Raw genomic sequence first — 19,708 nt, 5'->3', positions numbered from 1 at the left:
ACTCATTGGCCATTTTGGATCTCCAAGGTGAACTTTTGTAGGCCTTGATGTTCCAGCAGTGAAGAAAGATTCTCTGCAATATTGTGAACCAGTAAAATATTTCCTGGAAAACCTTTGATTATTATAGTGGGAAAATGATAAAGTTTTACATCAAGAGCCAAAACCACTGAGTACAAACTAATGACAAATAGAGGTGGGCCGTATAATATAATGTATTTATAATATAATGTATTTATAATATAATGTATTTATAATATAACGTGTTTATAAATTATCAGATTTTCCTAACTTCATACAACAATTATTTTAGTATCATATTGATATCAGGCAAAGTAAGAGTATTGTAGAAAAGTCCGTTTGAGAGAGATGGTTCAGATCCAAACATCAAGTCAGTTTTTACACTATGGAACCAGATGAACTCAATTTAACTCCGATTATAAACATCAACAGCACTGGAGCTCAATATTCCAGTGCAGTTGATGTGTTACCATGGTTACACTCATTGCTTGTTCTTCAATATTGTCTTCAATGAAGTTCAGATGTTGCTGGAAACATTTATCTGAAGCTGAACGTTTTCCCTGGTGTTCTGGTGGGCAGCTGCTGTGGTTGGTATAGAGCAGAGCTAACATATTTAGCTTTAGCTGGCAGCAACAGGAGAGTTTGGGAGATGACTTTGTAAGATCGGTTAGATCAATAAGAGGTTTTACTAATTACTGAACATGAGGAACTCACTGCTGATTGTAGAAAGGTTTGAAACCCTTTCAAAAAGGCTTCTCAGTCTGACAGAGGAAGTGAGGAAACAGGAAGTGACATAACTTCATCGCCTTTTGTATGGACCTCAGGAGAACAATTATGTAATTTGGTAACCAGGTGTTGAACCTGGATTACAGCGAACAAGATGGATGAACTTCATGCCCTGACAAGGAATCAGTAAAAGTATAAGGAATACAATCTGAATTAATGATTTACAGCTATATTTAATGTTCCTTTGAGATCAATAAAGTATTTTTGAATTTAAATTAAATAGAAACTTTCCAATGGTTTGAGTTTAGTTTGGTTAGTCTGTGACCAGGCACTGACTAACTAAAATATTTTGTGACAATTTTCATTGTTGTGTAATATTTTTAGACATGTAACAAGCAAATTTATTTTTAAAACAACCTAAAATTATTATTAAATTATTGGTCATATTTTTGCCCAAATAAATGACACTATAAATAAATAAACAAGAACTAAAGAGAAATAAAAATAATAGTAAAGAAAAAAGGGATAAGGGGAATTTGTGAAATAAATTTTAATTTGCATCTTATATTCAGTCTTTCTTATTTTAACAACAAAAAAAACATTGAAACTTTTTTTTTTTTTACAATGAACACTACATTTAGTGCATTTTGTCTTATATTTTAATTTCCCTTCCAAACTGAACTTAATAGAAAAAATATCAGATTCCATAAGTTGACCTAACAGATAAACAGTTAATTTTCACTTTCGTGAACAAACCTTTATAACGCTGTTTAACCCAGATTTAAGTGACGCTTGCACACAGGACGCTCTCATTGGCTGAAAGCTGCTCTTCAGACACACACCCAGCTTCCTGCTTCTTCTTCTTCCTTGTTTAACTTTTCAGTCTGTTCTCACGAAAGAGGAAAACAGCTGCCTCAAACTAGAGCTAAGCATTAAAAGCGCCATTTCGCCGATGTAAACCGACATCGGCGAAATGTCGCTTTTAATGTTTCTGATTCTAGTGGGAATTCAAGGTTCTACCGCAGGTGAGTTAGACATTTTAAATATTTAAAGATCAGTGTTGTTATAAGAACTTTGTGTTTTGTTTGTTTTTTATGTTCGTTTGACAATAGGTTCTGGTACTGGATGTCGAATGTTAAACATTTTACTCATTTATTTAAATTATAATAGTCTAAAATTAAACAAATTGGACCGGCTGTTAAGTTTTTTTCTTACTTTTTTAAAAACTCTATGTTATTATTTTTTTACATTTACTAGATGATCGACTTGGGCTACATCCAAAATGGCAGCATGTTAAGTCAGAGCAATGTTGGGTTAGGCGACATGTGAAATGGCCGTTAGTGAGTTTATAACGCTTATTCCAAAGTTTAATAAACATTTTGGATAAAGTTTAAGACTTATTGAGGATTTTCCATTCACATTTTAAGCCCCAATGTTTTTTCAGATTTTAATGCTTCTTCAGTTAGAGTTTAGCGTCAAATCAAATTTTATTTGTATAGCACCTTTCAGCAGCAAGGGATTTCAAAATGCGTTACATCATAAAAAGACAAAAATACAGTCATAGAGCACACAGTCAACATTACATTTTGTTCTCATTACACATCAGATTATTGATTATTGTTTCATGATTATTTTAAAAAGCAACTCTAAACATCTGGGTTTTTAGTCTAGATTTAAAGTAACTCTAGGATCTCTAGATCTCACTGAGACATTAGTCCTTTAATCCTGGAAATGTTATTCAGGTGATAGAAGGCCGTCTTTGTAACTGTCTATGTATTTTTGAAGGTTCAGGTCAGAGTTCATCACTACTCCCAGGTTTCTGGCTAATCGCTGGTTTTAGTTGTAATAACTGAAGCTGTTTTTTGACTTTAGATTGTTCCTCTTTTGGTCCAAAGATAATAACTTTAGTTTTGTTTCTGTTCACTGAAGAAGGTTTTGGCACATCCACACCTACCAGCCAAAATGAAACAAAGCACTGAATTTAATAAAAAGTTAACAGTTTTTATTTTGCTAATGATAATCATTTACTTTACATGCAATAATTATCAGTGCAGCGATCTCCCTCCTGACATTTTCCTCTCTTGTGTTTCTGTTCTGTTCTTTGTGCAGAACCACATGATCCGACAGTTCAGTTTACAGAAATAGTCTTGTTGTCACTGTCACTATAAAGCACATTAAACCTTTTTCTGTGTTTATTCTTTAACTAACTGTAGCCATTTTGTTGACAGCTTTAGGGCAGAGGATAATTCTAATATAATAATATTTCCCTTTTTAAAAGTGAAATACTTTATAGCTTGCTGTATTATGTAATAATTAAGTTAAACAAGAGCAAAGTAGCACATTACTATTCACTTCAGTTCTAATGTATCAAAATCTGAACGAAGTAAAGAGATGAGGAATCATTTTTAAATCATTGTGTCCAGCTATCAGGTGCATAAATGATCTGAATGGTTGGACTCTATTAGTAACCTGTTTACGTCTGGTTTTGTAAATTCCTCTTTAAACCTGTCATTATGAATCTGCACCAGTTTTTACTAAATGCTGTCACCTTTGAGTTTCATGTCAGAAGTTGGAGTTCAGACACTAGAAAAGATTTCTGGTTTGTTCCAGAAAGCAGGTGGTCTGAAACTTTCCACTCAGACTCTGTAGCAGTTACAGTAAATGTTCATCATCAAAACATGCTGTATATCAGGGCACATTAATGTGTTTTTTTCTCTATAAATATTCATTAGAATATTGTTAAACATGTTGCTAGGCTGTTATCCTGGAAGGATTTTGACATTAGTTTAGTTTTAATTAAATACAAATAAAAACAGGCAAACTTGAAAAACTGAGAGTCAGAACATAAACTTGATAAACTTCATCTTGATTATTTAAGGATCTATTATTGAAATTGTTTAACTGTTTGAATCAGAGCTAAAGTATTTTGTGCTGGTTAATAATTTCCAATTCAAAAATACTTTGTTGATCCCAAAGAGACATTAAGTTTTGTTGTAACTCATTGATTAATATTCTTCAGAGTTTCTGTAGATGCTGATGGTTGTTGGCAGGAAAGATCTCTTGTAGCAGTCTGTGTTGTAGTGAATTTGAAGAAGCCTCTGACTGAAGACACTCTGTTTTCCCAAGACAGTTTTATATAGAAGACATTCTGGGTTTTCCGTAATTTTCTTGATTTTATGTAAAATCCCTCTTTGCGTTATCGTCTCCAGAGGTTCCACAGTCATCCCAGAACAGAACAGAATCAGCTTTTTTTATCAGGCTGTTGAGCCTTTTTAGGTTCCTGGTTCTGATGCTGCTGCGCCAATAGATGATGGCTGAAGAGATGACGTTCTCAACAATAGACTGATAGAAGATCTGCAGTCTATTAAGCTTTTAATGGATTTCATTTTTTATACTGATTGAAAACCTTGAAGGATTGTAGTTTCCTCAGGAAGTCCCATCTGTTCTGTCCGTGTTGATAACAACTATATTATCTGGAGATGATGATTCAAAGACGGATTCTTCATAAAACCAAGAAAATTATGGACAGCCCAGACCATCCTCTTCATTAGACTGTCTTGGTGTCGTCAGTTAGAGACTTCCTCAGATTTGCTGTGATACAGACTGCTACAGGAAATACAGCCATTACCCTCTACAACACCTCTGAAGAATTTGAATTAATATGAGTTGCACCAACATTTAATTTGGGATTAATAGAGTATTTTTGTGGGCTGCACAGTGGAGCAGTTGGTAGCACTGTTGCCTTGCAGGAAGAAGGTCCTGGGTTCAATTCCCGGCCCGGGGTTTTTCTGCATGGAGTTTGCATGTTCTCCTTGTGCATGCTGGGTTCTCTCTGGGTTCTCTGGCTTCTTCCCACAGTCCAAAAACACGACTGTTGACATGAGGTTAATTGGCCTCTGTCTAAATTCTCTGTGTCGCCCTGTGACAGACTTTGACCTGTCCAGGGTGACCCCGCCTCTTGCCCGGAACGTTAGCTGGAGAGGAACCAGCAGGCACTCGAACCCACTAGGGGACCAGGGTGTTAGAAAATGGATGGAGTATTTTTGAAAACGGTTAGCAACTGTTATCAACTCCAGAAAACTGTTGTGTCTTTATCTGCTAACAGTTTAAAGAATAAAACGGTTCCAGTGGACCTTTTATTTCCTTATAAATAAAAAAATGAAATCCATTAAAAGCTTAAGAGAGAGACTTTTAACAGTTTTAATGGTTGAAATAATTTCTGATTTCCACATGGAGAAAGGTTTTGCTGTTGATATAAGAGACGTTTTAGAATAATAACATTTAATATTGTCAATCTGGGGTTCTGATGAGAATATTCTGATTGATATCTTAAATATTAATGTGTGATGAAAATGTAATGTATACTAATAACAAAATTATGACAATTTAACAAAGATATTCAACATTTCAAAAGGTTAGATCCATTATTTCAAAGTGAGCTTGTGTTGCTGCTAAAATACCCTGTTTAAACCTCATAAATGTTTTGGACAGATAAGTAAACAAAATATAAAAAACTAGATGTGTTTTATATATTTTCATCTATCAGAACAGAACCTGATGAAGTGGGTTTATATTAGATATGAGTAATAAAGTTAAAATATTCAGAAATATGTTTTTCTTACAGTGACCCACTCTCTGAAGTATTTCTACACGGCATCTTCAGGAATAGAAAACTTCCCATCATACGTCTCTGTTGGGTTGGTGGATGAAGTTCAGATAAGTCACTGTGACAGCAGAACAAATGAAAACATCCCTAAACAGGTTTGGATGAATCAAGTGAGATCAGAATATCCAAATTACTGGAAGGAGGAAACAGAAACATGTCTGAGTAAACAGCAAACCTTCAAAATCAGCCTCCAAATTGCCAAACAACGTTTCAACCAGACTGGAGGTTTGTTCATGATTCACTTTGTACATTTCACATATTTTTTTAGGTTTCCCACATTGTTTGTGTAAATTATTATGTCAGTGATTATTTTACACATGATTTTAGTTTTTGTACATCTAAAGGTTTTTACTTCTGTTTCTAATCCAGTACATTTTTTTCTGCGTTCCTCTGTGTTCTGAAACTTGATCATTAGAAACTGTTTTATAACAATTCCTGCCTTAAAACCCATAACATTACATTTTGGAACATAAAGCAGTATAACTGTTTAATTATTTGTGGGTATTATCCCATTTAGAGTTATGAACACATGATAAACAAAACAAACTATTTTTGAGGGGGGCATAAATGCAAAGTTGGCATTTTGTTCAAAGCATTTATTTAGTTAATTTGTGCAAAAATTGAGGAGTTTATTTTTGATAGAACAGTCTTACTCTGAAATACACTTGGGACAAATTAATTGATTGTGTTTTAAACTCACTGATGTCTCTTTGTCTTAGGAGTTCACATATATCAGCAGATGTATGGCTGTGAGTGGGATGATGAAACTCAACAGCTCAACGGTTATGATCAGTTTGGTTATGATGGAGAAGATTTCATCGCACTGGACCTGAAGACACAAGAATGGATCGCTCCAAAACCACAAGCTGTCAGCACCATACAAAAGTGGGATCATAATAGAGATGCTGTACAATATGAGAAGAACTACTTAACTCAGATTTGTGTTGACTGGCTGAAGAAATATGTGAACTATGGGAGAAACTCCCTGATGAAAACAGGTATTGCAAAACGTAATGTAGTTTAAAATACATGTTTTCTATGAACAGGTCTCCATCACAGTTTTCATGAATTATTAGCCTTTGCAACAAGTTCTTACTGCATTGTTATTTCAGTCATCATCTTTTTCCTTTCACATTAGATGATCTTGTTCACCTTTTCAGAAATTAACTTACCAACCTTCACTGGATATTGAGATGTAAATTGCTTAAATAAATTAGTTACAAACAAAGGATGTTTATATTTATAAAGAATCTAAAAATGTTTTTGTATATATAAATGTCTTTACATATTCTGCAGATCGTCCCTCAGTTTCTCTCCTCCAGAAATCTCCATCCTCTCCAGTCAGTTGCTTCGCTTCAGGTTTCTATCCTAACAGAGCTGAAATGTTCTGGAGGAAAGATGGAGAAGAGATTCATGATGGTGTGGAGAAAGGAGAGATCAAGCCCAACAATGACGGGACCTTCCAGATGAATGTTAACATCGATCTGTCATCTGTCCCAACTGGAGACTGGAACAAGTATGAATGTGTGTTTCAGCTCTCTGGAGTCAAGGAAGACATCACCAAAAAACTGGAGAAAACAAGAATCTTGACCAATGAATGTAAGTAATTATATAAAATGACAATATCATGTGTGCAGCCCTATAACAACTTTATAACACTTGGAAATTGCTGCAAATTATTAATGAAATAACATACGATTATAGTTTCTGAAAGAAAATACATTGAAGAACAGAAACCAGAACGAGCAAAATATGAACAAAGCAAAAGCCTGGTCATGGTGTTTAGATGAAATGGCATAAAGAAACCTTGACATGATTGTGACCTGGTTTGTTTTGCTCAACAGCAAATACCATCAATCTGATCATCCCTGTTGTTGTTGCTGCGGCTGTTCTTGGTCTCATTGCTGTGATTGGATTCATTATTTACAAGAAGAGGAACGGTGAGTTGGACATTTTTGTCTTTGTTTTTCTGTATTTTGATTGTTGAGCTTTACCAAGTGAGAAACTTTGAAGCTATATATCAACTTAAACAGTGTCATTCTGATGTTTAGCCATGATTTATACTTACGTATTTATCCTAGGTTTAAACCAAGCAATACTTTCTAGAAGTAATCTAAATTTAGATTTACAGCCATGTAAAACAAATATGGAAAAGTGACAGAAAACTTAATCAAAAAGTCAAAGACGGCTTCGTTTGAGTTAGTGTGAAACAATTCAATCCTTATTTCAGATGTGATATTATTGTAATTAGGTAAAGTTTGTTTAAAAAGGCTCAGCTTTTCTTTATTTGAGAACCAAAAATTTAAAAAAGTGTGATAAACATGATTATATAATATTTGTAGTGTACTTGAAAATTGGAACTGGATCTTAATCTAAATCGTCTTTAAACATTTCAACTTTACAGGCTGCTGTTTGCTGAATATGACCAGATATGAAATGCTGTTGCTTTATTTAAAAATAGAAATGTCAGTTAATCAGCATCGTAATTTCCAAACAGAGCTCCTCTGTGACTGAGTTTGTTTGTAACACAGATTATTCAGAGCTCATAGAATATCTCTGAGGCAGATGAGAAACTGATCATTTCTAATTGTAAAAACTGATCTCAATTCAAATTGGACCCACTAAATCTGGTGAACTAATAGATTACTAATCCAATTAAAGATATTTCTTAATATTAGTGGTAGGAGAAAGTAGCTGAGGGATAGTGAGTTTCACAAGTTGATTTTTTTTGTCTTTAATTATAATAAAATCTGATGATGTCAGCTAAAACTAATTATGGATGTCAAAAAGTATCACATTTAACCAAAAATCTACCAAATCTAGCCTGGAGGTCTATGAATTATTTGGAGGTATGTTCATCTAAAATGCTCACTGGGTTGTTGTCTCTGTAGAGAACGGCAGAAGTGAAAGGACTTTTTTTTTCAGAGAAAATCTAAAGTTGTTTTTTTTCTATTTGTTTCAGCCAAGCGTCCACCATCTCGTAAGTAAAGCCTCTTACTATTTAATCTGTTTTTATCTGTAGCTCTGTAATTTCCTAAAGTTTTTCTATTTTATATTTCATCCTCAGAATATTTTCTGTACATTTTACATTGGTTTATAGCAAAACATTTATTCACGTTACAGCTGTGGTAAACGCTCTGCCTCCTGAGGAAACCAAATTTCTTCCACAAGCATGAAAATGCAGAAACAGACCAACACATGCAAGTGAGTTGCTGAAGGTTGAATGAAGCTTCTTTTATTAAACATAAGACCTGTATGTAAAAAACATTTTTTACCTGTAAATGTTGAAGGAATGTTTTTAAAAAAAGAAAAACATGGTTTGACAGTTTTACATTGGACACTTAAATGTAAAGCACTGTAAATTCTCTTAAATCTCCACTTTTGGAGGATGTTTATTCAGTTTTACTCTTTGGAAAGGATCATGGAAATGACCATGGTTTCCACGCTGTATAGTGAAAGGTAGTAATAGGTAACAAATAGATTATGACTTGGTAGTAAATTTTTCCAAAAAAAACCAAAAACATTTCATGACCCCTTTCATATATTTAGAATTTTACATTGATTTTGACTTTTTGTTTTAAGTTTGTTCAACTATAAAATCTGTATTAAGAATTATATCTACTCCCAGGACCTGAGCTGACGTTGATGGACTCGATCGATTCCGCCGTCCGATCTGCTGTGCGCATGCGTAGTGTTGGAAGCGCCTAACGTGTTGGGAACTAGGGAGTCATTTTGCGCCTCACCATGAGAAAATACAAGTTTTCACGAGTTTTCACCAGGTGACAGAGAAGCGCTTTGTAAAGTGTGCAGAAAAAAATATAAATCTGACCTGGAATATATTATGTTTTCTTTATGCGTGTTGAAACTTTTCTGATCCAATCAATTACCAGAACATTAAGACTTCTAGCTGTAATATAGTAACAGGGTTAAGTTTTGCATCACAGTGATGATTAAACATGTAGATTTGATTTCTAGATGTGACAATCATCACCGGATTCTCATAAATATTTTGGGTAAATTGTATTTTTTTTCTTTCATCACTTTTAGTTAAGTTTCTATTGTTTATTTTTTCAGTTATTTCTATATAATGTAGACAATAAAATACTGAGTAAGGAATATTTTTTTCCTTTTTTTATAGACCTGATCTGGGCTTTAATTTCTTATCTTGAGTTTAATAAGTTGGTGTTCTGTTGAATCTATTCTTGTAAATTTGGTTTGCTTTTAAATAAACTTCCATATAACCCAACTGTTCTTTGTCTTTTATATTATTAGACATAATTGAGTTTCAGTGTGTAGATCAGAGGCAAGAGTTTCTTGTTCACTTTAATGACAGGTATAGCTTTTTTTCCAGACATATAGCGCCATTGTTTGGCACAGTTAAGAAAAAATCTAAATGTTTTATATACATCACTTCATTTAAGAAAATTGGCATAGTGCTGAGTTTGGACCTGTTTTTTAAGAAGTTCCTACTCTTTCAGACACTCTGTCTTCAGCACATCTTCACAACAATGCTTCTCATTATGCCATTTTCAACCATTCCTATGAGCCTTGGACTGAGAAGTAGTCTACAGTCCCATCCTGCCTGAAATCTTCCACCATAGTCCCCATACTCAAGAAACCTCACATCTCTTGCCTCAACAACTACTGGCCAGTGGCACTAACCCCTGTGGTGACGAAGTTTTTTGAAAAACTGGTCCGGGGTCACATCACAGCACTTCTCCCTCCTGGCTCTGACCCCCACCAGTTCGCCTACAGAACCAACAGATCCACAGAGGACGCTGTGACCACAGCCCTCCATGCTGCTCTGTCACATCTGGGGCAGCAGGGGAGCTATGTGCGGATGCTCTTTGTAGACTACGGCTCTGCTCTTCATACCATCCTCCCTCACAGACTGGTGGACAAATTGGGGTACCTGGGTCTCCCTCACTCCACCTGCATGTGGATTATGAGCTTCCTGACCAACCGACAGCAGAGAGTTAGGGTGGACAAACAAACATCCACTGCCCTCAGCCTTAGTACTGGCTCTCCACAGGGCTGTGTGCTGAGCCTCCTGCTCTATTGTCTGTACACATACGACTGCATCTCTGCCCACCACAGCAACACCATCATCAAGTTTGCTGATGACACCACAGTGGTGGGGCTCATCTCAGGAGGCGACGAGTCCACCTACAGGGGTGAGGTGGAGCCGCTGGCAGTGTGCTGCAGGGAGAACAATCTGCTCCTCAACAACTCAAAGACAAAAGAACTCATAATAGACTACAGGAGAAAAAAAACAAACATTGCACCACTAACCATTGGGGGAAAATGTGTGGAGAGGGTGGCTGACTTCTGTTTCCTGGGGGTCCACATTGAGCAAAGCCTCACATGGAACATGAACAAAAAAGGCCCAGCAAAAACTGTACTTCCTGAGGGTTCTCAGGAAGTACAACATCAAGGAGAAACTGTTGGTGTCCTTCTACAAGTACTCCATAGAGAGCATACTGACTTACTGTATCTGTGTATGGTATAACAGCAGCACTGCGGCTCAAAGGAAAGCTCTCCAAAGGGTTGTGAATACAGCCCAAAAAAATCATTGGCTGCCCTCTACCCTCACTGGAGGACTTGCAGAGCGACCGCTGTCTAAAGAAAGCACAACACATCACACCCCAGACGTTCTCTGTTCTCACTGCTGCCTTCAGGCAGACGATACAGAGCAATCAGAACAAGAACCAACCGTCTCAGAGACAGTTTTTACCCTACAGCAATAACAAAACTAAATGCAATCAAAAACAACCATTAATCATCATGTATGATGTGTGTGCGAGAATGTGGCTATTCTTATTTATTAGTTTTTTATCAGTTATTTGTTATGTATTTCTTACATTGTGTGTAAATTGTGAGATAGTTAATTTTAAGCATATGCACTGACTGATGGCACTTTTTATATTTGGTTGTTCTTGTGACAATGACAATAAAGATTTATCTATCTATCTTATCTACTAATAAAAGTACAGATTGAAAAGCAATTAAGCTCTTTTTTAAAGCAAAACAATGTTACAATAACCATTTCTAAAAGAAAGGAAAGCAGTGCTGTGGATGCACACACAGAAACAAGGTGTTGGGCCGTAACAGATCTTGTGAGCTGGTGCTCCATCTGCGCCTTGGAAAATTAATTACAATTAAGAAAATATTAAAGACAAATTCCTTCACTTGAAGATGATGAGCCCTCAGCAGTGAAGGACTCATTGGCCAATTTGGATCTCCAAGGTGAACTTTTGTAGGCCTTGATGTTCCAGCAGTGAAGAAAAATTCTCTGCAATATTGTGAATCACTAAAATATTTTCTGGAAAATCTTTGATTATTATAGTGGGAAAAATGATAAAGTTTTACATCAACAGCCAAAACCACTGAGTACAAACTAATGACAAATAGAGGTGGGCAGTATAATATAATGTATTTATAATATAATGTATTTATAATATAATGTATATATAAATTATCTGATTTTCATAAGTTCATACAACAATTATTTTAGTATCATATTGATATCAGGCAAAGTTAGAGTATTGTAGAAAAGTCAGTTTGAGAGAAATAGTTCAGATCCAAACATCAAGTCAGTTTTTACACTTTGGAACCAGATGAACTCAGTTTAACCCCGATTATAAACATCAACAGCACTGGAACTCAATATCCCAGTGCAGTTGATGTGTTACCATGGTTACACTCATTGCTTGTTCTTCAATATTGTCTTCAATGAAGTTCAGATGTTGCTGGAAACATTTATCTGAATCTGAACGTTTTCCTGTGTGCAGGAGCAAAGAGGAGAGACAGAAGGAGAAAGTTCAAACCGTCTCTTTCATTTATCATAACAGGTAACATGAGATCGTTACCTGTGTAACCAGTTTACTGGGTTTCTTAATCAAACTGAATAGTTTAATTTTATAGTCTAGGTTCAGGAGTTTCACATCACAAGAAAATTATCCTATTGACCCCAAAGACGACGTTTAGAGGGGAAAATTAATTATAGTCAAATCAGGAGCAAAACAAACAAGCAGAGATCCCACAGGGAAATGAAGTCAGTCCAAAAAAACAAAAAAAAAATCTGAGCTGTAGTATGAACAACACCTCAACTTAAAATGACCAAAACAAATGATTGGTTACCTTTAGCTTTCATCTTGTTTTCATAGAAAACAATAAATATATTTGTCACTTCCACCTGTTCTTCTTAACGGCAATAAAGAGTTTGTTGAACTGCTGGTGTGAAGTCAGCTTTAATGTCAATCTCTAAAGTTGCTTTGGTACAATTTCACTTTGTTCCACTGACACCAACACCCATCTAACTAAAATACAACATAAACTTAAGTGAAACGGTGTCAGTAACGACATAAAAAATTATATAAATACATATAAACATACCTCGCTGGCTGACCCTTCCTTTCGAGGTAGAAATGAGGTTAATAAATAAATTCTTAAACTTAAATTACCCTTTACAGCCACTTGTTAAAGCTATGCTTTCATATTGCGTCTTCTTTCTCTGGTTCCCTAGCAACATGCTGGATTCCACTCCTACTTTAACCTTTCAAAATAAGAGTCATAATAACAAAAATATAAATAATACAAAATAAAACATGTCAACTAAAATTATGGCAGTAAAAATATTATTGCAATTACTTGATTTCATCCTATTACATAAGACAAACTCATTAAATAGTACAAACCTTGTTTCTCAAAGTGTAAATGGGTCCAAAGCTTGTGTTCTGGTGAGCAGCTGCTATGGTTGGTATAGAGTAGAGCTAACATATTTAGCTTTAACTGGCAGCAAAAGGAGAGTTTGTGAGATGACTTTGTAAGATCGGTTAGATCAATAAGAGGTTTTACTAATTACTGAACATGAGGAACTCACTGCTGATTGTAGAAAAGTTTGAAACCCTTTCAAACAGGCTTCTCAGTCTGATAGAGGAAGTGAGAAAATAGGAAGTGACATAACTTCATCGCCTTTTGTATGGACCTCAGGAGAACAACAACAATGTAATTTGGTAACCCGGTGTTGAACCTGGATTACAGCGAACAAGATGGATGAACTTCATGCCCTGACAAAGAGTCAGTAAAAGTATAAAGAATACAATCTGAATTAATGATTTACAGCTACATTTAATGTTCCTTTGAGATCAATGAAGTATTTCTGAATTTAAATTGAATAGAGACTTTCCAATGGTTTGAGTTTAGTTTGGTTGGTCTGTGACCAGGCACTGACTAACCAAAATATTTTGTGACAGTTTTTGTTGTTGCGTAATATTTTATCCATCTATCCATCCATCCATCCATTTTCTGTTCACCCTTGTCACTAGTGGGGTTGGGAGGGTTGCTGGTTCCTCTCCAGCTACCTTCTGGGCGAGAGGTGGGGTCACCCTGGACAGGTCGCCAGTCTGTCGCCAGGCAACACAGAGACAAACAGGACACACAACCATTCACACTCACACTCACACCCAGGGAGAATTTAGAGAGACCAATTAACCTGACAGTCATGTTTTTGGACTGTGGGAGGAAGCTGGAGAACCCGGAGAGAACCCACCATGCACAGGGAGAACATGCAAACTCCATGCAGAAAGACCCCGGGCCGGGAATCGAACCCAGGACCTTCTTGCTGCAAGGCAACAGCTCTACCAACTGCGCCACTGTGCAGCCCTATTTTAGACATGTAACAAGTAAATTTATTTTTAAAACAACCTAAAATTACTATTAAATTATTGGTCATATTTTTGCACAAAGAAATGACACTATAAATATATAAGCAAGAACTAAAGAGAAATAAAAATAATAGTAAAGGAAACAGGGAAAAAGGGAATTTGTGAAATAAATTTTAACCTACATCTTATATTCAGTCGTTCTTATTATAACAAAAAAATAAAAAAAACATCATTCAAACTTTTTTTTTTTTTTACATTGGACTCTACATTTAGTGCAATGTGTCTGGCATTTTAATTTCCCTTCTACACTAAACTTTCACTTCCTTAACGCTGTTTTACCCAGATTTAAGTGACTCTTAATCCTGTTGATCTTCAGATACACGCCTGACTTGCTTCTTCTTCCTTGTTTAACTTTTCAGTCTCTTCACAAGAAAGAGGAAATAAGCTGCTTGAAACTGGAGCTCAGCATTTAAACCGACATCGGCGAAATGTCGCTTTTAATGTTTCTGATTCTAGTGGGAATTCAAGGTTCTACCGCAGGTGAGTTAGACATTTTAAATATTTAAAGATCGGTGTTGTTATAAGAACTTTGTGTTTTGTTTGTTTTTTATGTTCGTTTGACAATAGGTTCTGGTACTGGATACTGAATGTTAAACATTTTACTCACTTATTTAAAATATAATTGTCCAAAATTAAACAAAATGGACCGGCTGTTAAGTTTTTTTTCTTACTTTTTAAAAAACCCTATGTTATTATTTTTTTACATTTACTAGATGATCGACTTGGGCTACATCCAAAATGGCAGCATGTTAAGTCAGAGCAATGTTGGGTTAGGCGACATGTGAAATGGCCGTTAGTGAGTTTATGACGCTTATTCCACAGTCTAATAAACATTTTGGATAAAGTTTAAGACTTATTGAGGATTTTCCATTCACATTTTAAGCCCCAATATTTTTTCAGATTTTAATTCTTCAGTTAGAGTTTAGCGTCAAATCAAATTTTATTTGTATAGCACCTTTCAGCAGCAAGGGATTTCAAAATGCGTTACATCATAAAAAGACAAAAAGACAAAAATACAGTCATAGAGCACACAGTCAACAACATTACATTTTGTTCTCATTACACATCAGATTATTGATTATTGTTTCATGATTATTTTCAAAAGCAACTCTAAACATCTGAGTTTTTAGTCTAGATTTAGAGGAACTCTAGGATCTCTAGATCTCACTGAGACATTAGTCCTTTAATCCTGGAGATGTTATTCAGGTGATAGAAGGCCGACTTTGTAACTGTCTTTATGTGACTCTGGAGGTTCAGGTCAGAGTTCATCACTACTCCCAGGTTTCTGGCTGATTGCTGAATGTAGTTGTAATAACTGAAGCTGTTTTTTGACTTTAGATTGTTCCTCTTTAGGTCCAAAGATAATAACTTTAGTTTTGTTTCTGTTCACTGAAGAAAGTTTTGGCACATCCACACCTACCAGCCAAAATGAAACAAAGCACTGAATTTAATAAAAAGTTAACAGTTTTTATTTTGCTAATGATAATCACTTACTTTACATGCAATAATTATCAGTGCAGCGATCTCCCTCCTGACATTTTCCTCTCTTGTGTTTCTGTTCTGTTTTTTGTGCAGAACCACATGATCTGAGTGTTCAGTTTACAGAAATAGTCTTGTTGTCACTGTGACTATAAAGCACATTAAACCTTTTTCTGTGTTTATTCTTTAACTAATAGTATAAAAAACTAGATGTGTTTTATATTTTTTCATCTATCAGAACAGAACCTGATGAAGTGGGTTTATGTTAGATATGAGTAATAAAGTTAAAATATTCAGAAATATGTTTTTCTTACAGTGATCCACTCTCTGAAGTATTTCTACACGGCATCTTCAGGAATAGAAAACTTCCCATCATACGTCTCTGTTGGGTTGGTGGATGAAGATCAGATAAGTTACTGTGACAGCAGAACAAATGAAAACATCCCTAAACAGGATTGGATGAATGAAGTGAATTTAGAATATCCAGATTACTGGCAGGAGGAAACAGCAACATGTCTGAGTAAACAGCAAACCTTCAAAATCAGCCTCCAAATTGCCAAACTACGTTTCAACCAGACTGAAGGTTTGTTCATGATTCACTTTGTACATTTCACATATTTTTTATGTTTCCCACATTGTTTGTGTAAATTATTATGTCAGTGATTATTTTACACATGATTTTAGTTATTGTGTATTCGAAGGTATTTACATCTTTTTTTAATTCAGTAAATTTCAGTCAAATTAGTATTTTTCTGTGTTTCTCTGTATTTTGAAAATTGATCCTAAAAATTGTTTCTATTGAAATTCTTGTCTTAAATTCCATAACATTAAACTATTGGAACATAAAGCAGTAAATCTTTTATTATTTGTTGCTGTTGTCCCATAAAATGTTATGAACACATAATAAATTAAAACACATCATTTTTGAGGGGGTCATAAATGGAAAGTTAATATTTTTTAATTTATTTACTCAAATGTTTAGGAGTTTATTTTTGATAGAACAGTATTAAACTGAAATACATTAGGAACAAATTAATTGAATGTGTTTTAAACTCACTGATGTCTCTTTGTCTCAGGAGTTCACGTCTTTCAGCAGATGTATGGCTGTGAGTGGGATGATGAGACTGGAGAGGTCAAAGGTTATGATCAGTTTGGTTATGATGGAGAAGATTTCATCATACTGGATCCACAGACACATTAATGGATCGCTCCAAAGCACCAAGCTGTCATCACCATACTAAAGTGGAATAACAATAGAGCTGCTATAGAACATGAGATGTTCTACTTAACTCAGACTTGTGTTGAGTGGCTGAAGAAATATGTGAACTATGGGAGAAACTCCCTGATGAAAACAGGTATTGCAAAATGCAAAGTATTTATGTGTGAACCTTGTTTTGTATAAACATCTCTGTCACATTTTCCATGCAATTATTGGCCTTTGCAACAAGTTTTTCCTGCATTGTCATATCAGTCAACATTTGTTTCCTTCCACATCAGACAACCTTGTTCAGAATAAACTTACCAACCTTTCACAGTATATTGAAATGCATATTGTTTAAATTAAACTGAGTTACAAAAAAATAATGTTTATCTTTATAAAGAAACTTAAAATGTTTTCTTTATATATTCTGCAGTTCTTCCATCAGTGTTTCTCCTCCAGAAGAATCAATCCTCTCCAGTCAGCTGCTTCGCTTCAGGTTTCTATCCTAACATAGCAGAAATGTTCTGGAGGAAAGATGGAGAGGAGATTCATGATGGAGTGATTAAAGGAGAGATTCTCTCTAACAATGACGGGACCTTCCAGATGAATGTTGACATCGATCTGTCATCTGTTCCACCTGAAGACTGGAACAAGTATGAATGTGTGTTTCAGCTCTCTGGAGTCAGAGAAGATCTTGTCACCAAACTGGAAAAAATCAAAATCAAGACCAATGAAGGTGAGAATAAAATTAAAAATTAAAAATTTAGAGCATGCACTTTAATGTAGAAATGCTTTAGTTCTTGAATTTATTAAGAACTAAAGCTTAATAAATTCATTTTTTGTACATTTGTTGTAGTAAAAAACTTTAAATTGTCCATTGCTGAATCACAATTAACTAATTTGCAATGGAAACTTGACATTACAATGAATATTCAGTCATATTTAATACACTAGAATTTTATTGAAAGTTTCATTTATTTCAGTTACTCGGTTTACGAGGTGAAACATTTTATAAGTAATTTACACATTTAATTCTGTTTTTAAACCTTTATTTCTCCAAATTATGTAGATTTTCTGCTTATATCTAATGTAAACTAGACATTTAAGAATAAAATATTTTATCAGGGTAATAAAACATTTCTAACAAAAATATTTGATTCTGTTTGTTGTAGATGTAAAATATTATAAACAAATAATTGATCAATCTCTTCTTTTTTATTTCAGTGCGTATACTTGATGCCAGTAAGTATTTAAAATGTTTGGTCAGATTTTTGTCGTCTTTGTCTCAATTAGTAATATTTTCTGTGATCCACAGTACATTTTTAAAACTCATGAAAATAGATGAAATGAAATCTCAATAATACCTCTTGTCAAATTGTAAGAATTGCAAGATGGATTTTTCTGTAGCTGAACTACATCAGAGAGACTGATTTCAGATCTTTGTGATTTAACAGTGAGTTAAGAGTTTATGATCTTATTACTAGATAATAAAAATGGAGGAAGGAGGGGAAATGAAAGGAGACAGTGTTGTAAGTAAGCAATAGAACCAGGATCATGTAGAACCAGCAACCACTCTGCATGATTGTACAGAGAAAATCTCTGCATGATATTTTAATGTGATTTGCTTTATGGGAGAATGATAAATCCATACTGTGTTCATTAAACAACCACAGATCACCAAACTCAGAGCCAGAGATTTAGTTTCACTAATAAAGGTTTCATCTGACAATAGAAGAAACTGAAAAACAGTCAAATTAAAATTTACTATACACACAAACTGTTTTTATTTTCTATTTTATCAAGTTCGGAATTGGTTCAAGTTCAAGTTCAGACAGTAGTTCCTCATCAGACAAACTGTTGCTACAATGGTAAGATCCCATTGTTAAAACTTGTTTCTTTTTCAGTGTATTGTATGTGACATTGTTTTATTATACAATATCTATTTACATGACATGGAAACACTTTATTTAACATTTCTGCTTATTGAATTGTTTCAACAGCAAACAAAACCCTAACAAATGAGAACCTTGGACACCAAAATCTGAGTTTTCCTGGATTTCTGCATCTAAATAAAACATCAGATGTAATTTTCAGTGATCTCCATATTATATGGACTTTCTTTTCAAATATTGTCTACAAGAGGTTTTGAAAACAACACAATAATTTTTTTTTCCACAATAATGACTTGATTCTGTTCTGCTGTGCCAGATGAGTTTTAGTATGAAAACATTGAGGCTTAATTTTTTATTTTTGAAAAAGTTAATTTTTCTAGCAGTATTTTAGACGTTAAATGTTTAATAATATATAGTTGGTGAGGTGGTGCTTTTTGAAAAGTTGTTAATTAATAAATTTTTTTAGCATGTGAAATCAAAAACAAGTTGTACAAACATCTCAGATTCCACATTGACCCATGAAACTTTTATAGAAATGTTTGTTACAATATGAGCTGCTTTTATTTGTTTTTGGTTCTTTTTGTTCGAATAATACAAAATACTGAATGTCTGTATTTGAAATCAATAAAATGCTTTTATATGTTGTTATATTAAAATGTTCTAATCTTTTTTTATTATTATTATTTAAAATTTATTTCACCAGGAAAATCTCATTGAGATTAAAAATCTATTTTTCAAGAGAATCCTGGTTAAGTCTGGGATCAGAACACAGAGGTTACAGAATATTGACATCAAAAACAGAAAAAGACACAATGATAAATTAATTAAAAGATTCCTCAGTTAAAACATCTACAGACAGGTGATTTATCTGATATTGATTTATTGACATTAACAGATAGAAGGTAATGGAGGGGCGTGTTGGGTAGACAAAAAAAAAAAATAAACCCAAACAAAAACCTGTTGCAGAGTTTCCACCTTTAAATAACAAAATGTTTATAAC

At 34.4% G+C, this 19,708-nt stretch overlaps 1 protein-coding gene and 1 pseudogene across 1 annotated transcript; both read left to right on the top strand.

Annotated features, from left to right (window-relative positions):
• The first annotated feature begins 1,616 nt into the window (after positions 1–1,616).
• LOC122844009 (H-2 class I histocompatibility antigen, Q9 alpha chain-like) lies at positions 1,617–9,656 on the top strand. Its single transcript, XM_044139213.1, has 8 exons — positions 1,617–1,769; positions 5,369–5,635; positions 6,130–6,408; positions 6,707–7,009; positions 7,255–7,350; positions 8,373–8,390; positions 8,534–8,614; positions 9,039–9,656. The coding sequence occupies exons 1-7, from the start codon at positions 1,718–1,720 to the stop codon at positions 8,584–8,586; spliced, it is 1,068 nt and encodes a 355-aa protein (XP_043995148.1). The 5' UTR covers positions 1,617–1,717; the 3' UTR covers positions 8,587–8,614; positions 9,039–9,656.
• A 2,253-nt stretch (positions 9,657–11,909) lies between these two features.
• On the top strand, positions 11,910–19,364 carry LOC122844012 (annotated as a pseudogene).
• The last annotated feature ends 344 nt before the right edge of the window (positions 19,365–19,708 follow it).

This window comes from Gambusia affinis, linkage group LG14 (genome assembly GCF_019740435.1).
Source record: "Gambusia affinis linkage group LG14, SWU_Gaff_1.0, whole genome shotgun sequence".
NCBI lineage: Eukaryota > Metazoa > Chordata > Actinopteri > Cyprinodontiformes > Poeciliidae > Gambusia > Gambusia affinis.
The sequence above is the reverse complement of the archived record's forward strand: the minus strand, read 5'-3'. Positions and strand labels throughout refer to the sequence as shown.

Coding starts and splice junctions, on each gene's coding strand:
- LOC122844009 (XM_044139213.1), top strand. CDS start 1,718: ATGTCGCTTTTAATGTTTCTGATTCTAGTGGGAATTCAAGGTTCTACC. Junction 5,636..6,129: donor ACGTTTCAACCAGACTGGAG/GTTTGTTCATGA, acceptor TCTTTGTCTTAG/GAGTTCACATATATCAGCAG. Junction 7,010..7,254: donor AAGAATCTTGACCAATGAAT/GTAAGTAATTAT, acceptor TTTGCTCAACAG/CAAATACCATCAATCTGATC.